General features: G+C 48.6%; 3 protein-coding genes across 3 annotated transcripts; 2 read left to right on the top strand and 1 right to left on the bottom strand.

Moving 5' to 3' along the window:
- Window positions 1–2,468: 2,468 nt before the first annotated feature.
- Window positions 2,469–5,207, bottom strand: F5891DRAFT_970775 (uncharacterized protein; the record flags this gene model as incomplete). Its single annotated transcript, XM_041376346.1, has 5 exons — window positions 2,469–2,851; window positions 2,903–4,163; window positions 4,317–4,658; window positions 4,708–5,001; window positions 5,049–5,207. 5 exons carry the CDS (start codon window positions 5,205–5,207, stop codon window positions 2,469–2,471), a joined length of 2,439 nt encoding a protein of 812 aa, XP_041216292.1.
- A 367-nt stretch (window positions 5,208–5,574) lies between these two features.
- F5891DRAFT_1202464 (uncharacterized protein) lies at window positions 5,575–6,665 on the top strand (the record flags this gene model as incomplete). Its single annotated transcript, XM_041368936.1, has 2 exons — window positions 5,575–6,042; window positions 6,108–6,665. 2 exons carry the CDS (start codon window positions 5,575–5,577, stop codon window positions 6,663–6,665), a joined length of 1,026 nt encoding a protein of 341 aa, XP_041216293.1.
- Window positions 6,666–7,057: 392 nt separating this feature from the next.
- F5891DRAFT_1202465 (uncharacterized protein) lies at window positions 7,058–8,808 on the top strand (the record flags this gene model as incomplete). The annotated part of the gene is made up of 5 exons (XM_041368937.1): window positions 7,058–7,289; window positions 7,341–7,714; window positions 7,768–8,128; window positions 8,178–8,410; window positions 8,461–8,808. 5 exons carry the CDS (start codon window positions 7,058–7,060, stop codon window positions 8,806–8,808), a joined length of 1,548 nt encoding a protein of 515 aa, XP_041216294.1.
- Between the last annotated feature and the right edge of the window lie 641 nt (window positions 8,809–9,449).

Raw genomic sequence — 9,449 nt, forward strand, 5'->3', positions numbered from 1 at the left:
CTTTCACAACCTCATCGGCTGTGAAGAGCAGTTTAGTCGTATGACAAAATAGTAAGAGCTGTGTTGAGCTCACGTAAAGGGCCCTTTTCGAGATCCAAAAGGTTCTGAAAATGATCGATTCGTATGTGTTGAGCCAGAAATTATGTGCATGACCATACCTGCTCCGTGTGCTTCGCACTAGATGCTCCGATAATCACTGCGTCGCCAGTTTCACGAGACAGACAGCTGTGGTGAGAGATCCACCGCAAAGCCACTTCAGGCACCGTCAAATTGTACGCTTCAGCAACCTCGCGGACCAACTTGACAGCAGCAAAGTAGGTGTTATTCCAATACCTGCACTGTGTCAAATGCGAAACTTCCTATCCTCGAATGAAGTTTACCTGTTACGATGGAACTACGAAGTACAAAATCAGCTCTGAAGACAAGATAACGCAGAGAAGTAGAAGAGACCTCGCCCTGCATTCTGCCAGGATCAAATCGGCTACCTGCCTCAGCCTGATCGTCTTGGCTGATGTATCGACCAGTAAAGAAGCCTCCTGCAACTAAATCAAATGGCTCAGGCTCATGCGTAGCAATACTACAGGGAAAATGCGTACGAGGACTGAAGGCGTAGAAGCTTATACCATATTTGCGTAAGCAGCTGAACAGTTCCGGTTCTACGGTTCTACGGGCCAGCTGTATAAGCACAATAGAAGGCGAGATACTCAATAGCAAACCTTTGTATCGCATTGTAAGCGCCTTGGTACACAGTAGGTTGGATATACCCATTTGACCTGCATATTTCCATTATTTGCGCTACTTCCCAACTATGCAAGAGGGGATTAGGACCTAGGATTGGCAATCACATTGAAAGATACTGACGACATATAATTGCTGATGCCAAAAGTTTTAAAATACCCTTCTTTGTATAGTTCGTTAACAGCTTTTAGAGTGACCTCGTATGGTATAGTGCGGTCAGGACCGTGAAGATACCACATGTCAACTTTGCTGAATGACATTATCAGGTCGTGGGCTTGCAATAGCGAGGATCACTTACTCGGTGTTCAGGGCCTTCAAGGATGCCATGAGATTCAGGCGCAAACCCTTGAATGTTCAAGCATAAACAATTGTAGCAACGGAGTGCAGGAAGCGGAATGGGTTCACCTCTGGGGAGTGATCGTACAGCTGGCCCTCCTCAGTAGGGAGGCCCATCCGCTAAGAGACCTGTTGAGCCGACTTGAAAGAACAGAAAAGCTGGACGTTACAGAATGTGGATAGTGCTTGGTGTCCATGATCAAACTCCGGTTCTGCCAGTTGATTTTTCCGAGATATTCTTCACTGGTGCCGAATGCATAAATGCGTGCAGTGTCGACCTGAAGAAAATCAGTGTATTGCAATGCATGGCTGACTGACGTAAGATCAACCTCATTGTGCCCATGGCTCTGAAAGATGTCGAGGATAGTTTCCACGTCTTTGAGTTCGTGAACTCGAGCGCCTTCAGATCCTTCTACGCCAAACGTCATAGCACCCTGAAGATAACTTAGCACTGTCATCATGAACGAGTGACTAAATATCGACCATTACGATCTTCAAGGCGCTCTTTGGGCTGATAGTTGCAGACATGGTTGTTAGAATGTGAGCTGAACTAGTAGTATTATGTGTGGATTGTCGTTCTCAGTGGGCGTGTTAAGTTTGAACTTATAAGTAGTGCCATGCCGAAAGGTGATACATAGCGTGCATAAGCCTTCGGCAAAAGATAGCTTGAATTAAATGGGGTGGTCAGACTGTTTGACCGGTGCCAAGCCAGATTGATGACCGTCTGACAAACCAACACCGTGTTATTATTATTCCCGCGCTACTTCTTACCGTGGCGGTCCAGGCCTCTCAGGAGAACTTTATGCCGCCCCAGAGCGTTGTCGCTCATGCACATGTGTCTTCATCTATTACTATGACTCGGATTTCGTTCATCGTTCGTCTTCCTGTTTCTGTCGCGTTTGATATAGCATCGCAGTTCTTCAACTGCCCACTCGCTCAGCCATTCAAGTTTAGGTTCTCGGTTCACTGAAATCCTCACGGCCTCTTATGAGGGTCTATCATCTTGCTCGTTAATGAGCTTCTTAAGCATTTTCATTTGTTTATTTGTTGGACTTGTTTTCTTTGCATTTACTATCACCTACGTACCGTACGGTATCTTGACCAATTTGATCATGAATCTGGATTTTGAATTTGAGTGGGAGCAGCAGGGCTGTGCATCTGCAAAACGACTGAAATGAACGCTTAACTTACGCGCGTTACGAACACTTACGGACGCTTACGACTTCAGTAGCGAAGTCATGCGATTGGTGGAGATGTCTGAACGCCAATATTACTCACCACATCGGGCTGATAAAACATAAACCAATTTATCTTTTGTTGATAAGATGTGATAGGCTCACAGATACGATACGATGAATGCGATAGCAATTGCTACATATTGATTAAGCTACTGTCTATACAAACTCGGTACTGAACGTATGATAACTCTCCTTGTCCGCGAAGCTATTCAGAAAGAAACGTTCATAGTGTTCCAAACAAGTCGCAGAGGACACGCCGTTAGCCACTGCCTCGCCATAAACTGGAATTAATTCAACTGCATGCGTCACATCTGTCACTCGAACGACAGCCCCTTCCCTACAGCGGTTACCGTTTTCGTCCTGCGTGTATGCGCGCTCCACGGTCCACATCGCGAGCTCGGGACGATCATCAGGGCTGGAAATGAAGCGGAAAAATTGGATGTAGAGCAGTGGGTCGGAGAGATACGACGGTAGTTCCAGGTTGGAACCTCGTCGAACGATTGGTTGAAAAATGAGTCGAACCTGTGCGATATAACTCGCTGTACATGATATCAGTAGGGCTACAACATAAGCACATGAAATAGACATACTCATTTTGCCGTTAGTGCCCATGGCGTCAATGAGAACAGTATCACAATTTCCCAAGGGGAAATCATCGCTTGGTGGGTATGCTTGCACCACCCGACTTGGCATGATGACTCGCGGCTGGAAGGCCGAGTGAAGCTGCAATCGAAACTTGTGCCATACCTGGAAACGCCCATATTTGGGGTCCCAGCGGGAATGTTCACCACTGGAAACCGAGGAACGACAAATGAAGTTGGCGAGCGCACGATCAAAGTCGAGGACTGCATATTTCCTGCGTATTTCAGACGGTGAGAGTGATTTGTAATCAGGTGCGACATTGAGTTGAAAAGCGGTGAGCGCATCCTCAGAGAGAATACCTTTGAGGAAGTGATTACGGACTGGTCGGGGACCATGGATTGACCTGACTTCGTCAGGAAGAACTCGGGAAACCCAGGAGAGTGCAGGATTGGTAGTTGTGATATCTTCATCTTCGGCATGTATGGCATTAACCAGTGACGCCCCGCGAGAAGTCAGCAGCGTGTACAGGCCGAACATTTCCATAGATTCTTGGCGATTAAGAATCTGCACGCACTGCTCCGTAAAATCTTTGATTTGTCGGGACGTCCGCGGGAAAAGGTCCTTGCAATGTGTGATAAGTAGCCGCTCCGTCACGTCAGCAGAGAACTGCATCAAAGTGCCCAATTTCTTAATCGTACCATCGAAGCTCTGCAGAAGCTCGAGTTTGGGGATGAAAAAATCCTCTTTGATACCCTTCTTCCCCTTCCTTGCCTCGGCCTGGACAATAGCATCCTTGAAAGAGTGGAAATCTGAAAGCGCCTGAACCATTGACTGAAGTGATTGAGGTGAGTGAACCGGATTCTGTGCAAGGTAAAAGAACTCCACGAGGGCACGAATTGCACGAACGAATCTGGGTGGAACGGCCCCTGCGATCGATGCAACGATAGTGCGTTGGATGTCTCTATGCTCGCGGCCTGTCATCTGATTAACGTGAGTGATACCTTTCGTAAAGTGGCGCGTTCCGACTCGCTTGTGCTGCACCATGAAGCGAGTATCAAGCTCATAATGTCCTACAATTTCTTTGATCCATTTCAGTGGATGATCCGCGAAGAATTTATGGCAAGTGTGCAGCACTTCGCCGGCGAGAAAAACGGACGGACATGCAAACATCCAATCGCGCCAGTGTGGCATATGAACACCAGATAGATTAATGGCTTTGGCCACTTTCTGGAACTTGTCGAGATCCCAGGGATCGACCGTTCGGGATATCTCCACAATGAGTTGCAATGTGTGCTTCCCGGTACGAGGGGGGTGGAGAATTCCATCGCCAAAATCCGCTTGTGTTGCCATAGTCAGCGGGGATGAGTTTTTGCTGACTGCAGCGATCATAGTAGCCTCTGGTAGGTCGCACACATGAGCGACGAGCGGTGTAAACACATGACGAATGTAACGGGAAGGATCGGGCATAAAGCAGCCATCCTTCGCTGCGGCCTTGAGGTTGGCGCAAACAAGGTCCATACACTTATGCCACAGTCTGGCTTGGAGAATAGACTGGTAATCTGGATGGACACGGAACTTGACGACAGGGATGTAGGCTATGCAGCGCCAAGCTCGTAATGTTGCTTTGGAACGAACCTCAGAATCAATGTTACCGATGGTAACGAAGACCGGGTGCATCTCAATTCCTCCGGTAAGTCGCGTTACGGGAGTTTTGTCGGATCCTAAGATTATCGGGACTTGAGTCGCACCCAACGGGAGATGGTCCTAGAAATTACAATTGGTGAGGATTATATTAATAACAGGGCGACCAAACCTGAATTTTCCATGCCATATCGGCACTCATGTAGTCTCCATATTCACGCTTATTTTCGACGTTAGCGACGTGAGGGTGAAAGGTCATGTGGTTTGCAAAAGTTGGGTCGCTGAATAGTTGCTTGACAACCTCCAGCGCATCGCGCCAAACAAGCTCCACGGGATGGACAGTCTTATAGCCTTTAAATTCTATTTTAGAGACTTTCCACAGGGCAAAAGAAGGCAGTGAGTCCATCCAGTCCAGGAGGCAATCTTTTGTGGTAAAAGATGGTTTTGCGTGATCCGGAGAGTCAAACTGTGAAGGCAAGAGTTAGGAGTACAGCTTAGATTGATATTCGTCACATTTACCCATCTTAACTTCAAAAATTTGGTTATCTGAGTTTGAGTAAGGTTTTCCACCAAAAACTTCCCTAATTCCCATTCACCTTCATCATGGAAGGGGTAATAAGGATTTATCTTCCGTCGATATGCATATTGATCATCTTCTAACTTATCCAGCATATTTTTACCGACACCATAGACATACCCAGATTGCGGGTAACACGTACCAGTGACAGGTATCTGGCCATTGAATACAGAAGGGACGGGTAACGTTTGTGGTCGTGCGTCGAATGGCCAACAAGTAGATGGAGAGTTGAAATGTGAGATAAGCGCCTCGATGGATGGATAGTCCCCCAGTTTGCAGTTGGGACATAGCCTGCCAATTTGAGGTATGTACGGTATCATGAAGTGAGCAACAGAAGTACTTACATTGTAGCGCAGACTTGGCTTAGACTTTAGCTGGTGAGTGAGTGCATCTGAAAAAACTAAAGTCATTCAAAGTCCGAATACCTCACATTTCGCAGTGCACAGTCATCGCGCTAGGCCAATGGAACTTGCGTCTTCATCACCGGTCTCATCTCCTGCTCGACTAAGCAGTCCCACTTTCACCAGCACTACATCAAGCAGTGCGACCCGTGTAGAATTAACTCCCTTGGAGTTTTATAAGAAGGTTGACTACCCTGAGTCACCCCATATAATGGCCACTGAGCTCTTATCTGGCTCTGACTGTTTACTTTCCCCCAAGATGTCCCCCTATCCTCCAGGTTCTCCAAACTGTTGCTTTTCCCCGGTGGAAGAGCTTCCGTACCTTCCTGATGTAAAGGAATGCCTGTTGTATCAGCCTGACAGTTTCCAGTCACAAAGGTCACTTTCTCGGGCAGCTTACTTGCGTGAGAAGCCATCCAAGAGGCATGTACCATACCCTCCCAGGCCAAGTCCACTGGAGCTTCGGTTTGCAAACCGCGTGACAGGGCGAGTACGCCAACCTGACTTTACAGCTGAACAACTGCAAGAGGTATTTGTCTTTTCATTGCTTTGTTATACAAGTTCTCCGGTTCTCACATAGTCTATGTTCAAAAGCACGAGGATGCAATATCCAGTGGCCTCTCACAGATGAGCTTTGGTACATTGTACAAAGCGTTCAAGGCAGTACTTGCTGGTCGTGAGGCTGCTTGCCATGAAGTAGCCACATTGTTATGGCAGGTTGAAGCCTCAGAGCGCATGAGCGCATTCAATCAGGCGCTTCACCAGGAGAACAAAACCCGGCTTTTTTTGAAGGACGAACAGCTGAAGAAGATTAGGAACATTTTTTCCGAGCGTGACCGCACGGAAATCGATGATGATACGAATTACAATCAAGCCGTCTACAATGATGAATGCGAGATACTTCGCGCCATCACCACCCAAGCAGAGATAATCTCAAACCACCTGGGCTCCAGCGCCAGACGTGAATTATTGGCGTCTACCGGCGAAACTACCTACCTCCCTCATTTTGTTGGTACTCTGAAAAATAAGGACAGTATCACACGTGCGCTGGGGGGTGGTTGTACGGAGGCCGGTGTCATCACCGATACCGACACCGATACGGATTCCGGCGAAGATGATGCTTCAGTCAGGCAGCCCGGCCAGCAGGACTGACGCAGCGTGTAATTGTGACCATCAATGGTATGTGACCGCCAAGCCATTCACAACACTCACACTGATCATTATCAATTCAGTCATCGTGTTAATAGATTGTTATCAACTGGTACCGCCTTGCTTCGACCGTTCAATAACGTGCTTCGCCCGCCCCGGCCGTTCATATGTCTTCCTGCCGTTCATAAATCACCTTATCGGACACGCCCCTCCCCTCTTTTTACACTTCGTTAGTAAATCGCCTTGCTTTGTTTGTAAATCACCTTATCAGCCCGCCACGTGTTCCCGGTTTGTAAAGATCGTGTAAAGTCTGTGTCTCTTTCCCCCCTATGTACTATTACATCAACTCGCAGTTTAAATGCATGCGTGCGCTCTCACATCCCCTCCACCCTTGAATGCCTAGTGAGCGTAACTCTCAGCGACAGCGAAAAACTAAGGCCAAAGTCCCGAAGCCACCGCGAGGTTCTGGCCTCAATCCATCGGGCGAACCGGCAACTGACCAACTCTATATCCCCACTGAACAGCCACAGATGTCCTCTTTCGACTTCGACGCCCATGCGGCCCCTGGAGGTTGGCAGGGCAGTAACAACGATAGCGCACTTCCCACCCCAATGCCAAGTAGCAGCTGTAAGTCCGACTCATCACACTTTCGTTGACTGATCGCTCATCATTCTGCAGCCCTGCATAGCTGGAGCATGCAGGGCGCCAACACCGATAGTCGCTTATCTTACGGCCATTCCTACGACACTTCGTCTTTGGAGCACGCCGGCACCGACTTCGATGACGATCACCCCCCTTACAACTCCAACCCTCAATTTTACGACACTGCGTCCATGGAAGCGCCCTCCCAGGGCGCTTCCTTCAACTACCTATCTCACGGCTCCTACCACAATCAGATGGCGGGCCCCTCTTACAATACTGCGTCCATGGAAGCGCCCTCCCAGGGCGCTTACCCACCTCAAGGATCCTCTCAAGGCACTGCCGCCGGCACAAGCGCAACTGATGCGACGCCCATACAACAAGGCGAAATTCCACGCACGGATGTGATGCATGTAAGTAAATTTGTTTTTCTTCAATCAATTTCACGCTAATTTTTATTATTCAGACGGCGGGCCCGGCAAGGGAGCCAAAGCGGCAAGGCCAACAACGAGCTATGCCGCCTACGCCACGCTTGATCCCCTACCCAGCCACGCGCCCACAAGGCGCTTCCGAATCCGCTCCCACAGCCTCAGCCTCAGTCTCAGCCTCAGCCTCAGCCTCAGCCTCCACCTCGCAACCTATGTCCTCAACGTCTGACCTCATCCAACTAACAGACGACATCATCGGCCAGACCATGAAAACGGCAACGCGGCTGGTCATGCACGAGCTATTCGAGGAGCAAGCGATGGCGATCAACAAAGCCGCCAAGAAGATAATGCTGAATCGAGTCATCCGGGACTCCGTCCCACGTTGTTTTGGACCTAATGGTAAGTTTTTATCTCAATGATCATTAGCATCACGCTGACCCTTTATTAGCGACATTTCAGGAATTCATTACTAACAAACATCGCAAAGAAGTCGCGAATGCGCTGTCGTCCACGCGTGGGAAGCTCGTCGAATTCGCGCGGGACGGCGTCTTCCACGCGTACAGACTTTTCCCTCCACGGTACAGTAATGTGCCTGCTGTCGTCTTTCGCAAACGCATGATCGAAAAGATCATGCGTGATGCGGATGGACTCGTTTTCATGCATATCTACACTTTTGACCAAGTGAGTTTTCGTTCTCGTTTGCGGATAGCCTAACCCCTCTTTTTTTTCAGAATGGACGCGTTGAAATCAAGGCGAAGTTTCAAAACTTCTTCATCATGGCCAACGTGATCTGCTTCACTTGGTCTCACTTACGCCACGAGTTTCTCGGCGAGACGGAAGAAGAACAGCTCAAACGTTTGAAGGTGATCTGGGCGCTCGCCGGCGCAGCGACGTTCTGCGGCCTAGACGAGCAGCTTGAGGATGAGTTGAAGGTTGAGTCTTTCGGGGGGGTGGTCGTCAATCGTAAATTCCTTTCTATTCTAGCCGCCATCAACAACCTCACTGGGGACGAGCGAGTAGAATTCGATGACTTTTTACGGTACGTGTTGGTAGTTGGACCCTCACAAGCGTGCTCGTAAATACGCATCTCTACTACTACTATGTTTTGATTCTTTCGATTGTACTACTACTAGTATGACTGATAATCTTATGTCGCGTCGAACACTGATAATCTTATGTCGCGTCGATAAACCTTAGATCTCGCATCTAAATGTACTCAGGGTTCAAACATAACCAAAACCAGGCATTTACGAACCAAATTTCGTGCTAACCAAAACGGTAAATCTCGCAAGCGTTTTAGACGACATTTTCACCAAGTCCAATTTTTAGATGTGTGTTCTGAACCTCGTGGCGCAGAACTTGCCTTAACAGTACTAGGGTGACCACGCTCAGGCTGCTTCTGCTTCTCCCAAACACATGAGCCACTCACCTTTCACCCTCTCTGCCTCGTGTCCCAACCCTTGTCGACACCCAAGGCAGTGAAATGGCCTTCAAAAGCAAAACCGTCAAGCGTTTCAGCGTTCGCGGTTTCCTCGCAGCGATCCTGCACCCATTCATGACATCCCCAACCGACGCCCCTGGGGTGTTCACCTCGGGCGATAGCTACAACAACGTAGGAGATTGGCACACGCTGCTCTTGAACAACGAGCTTTCTTCACAGTGCGAGCTCGAACGCATGGTCTGCTGCAAATGCACCACCAGCGTCGAACATGAATTCTTG

Source organism: Suillus fuscotomentosus, assembly GCF_016647785.1.
Source record: "Suillus fuscotomentosus strain FC203 chromosome Unknown F5891scaffold_391, whole genome shotgun sequence".
NCBI lineage: Eukaryota > Fungi > Basidiomycota > Agaricomycetes > Boletales > Suillaceae > Suillus > Suillus fuscotomentosus.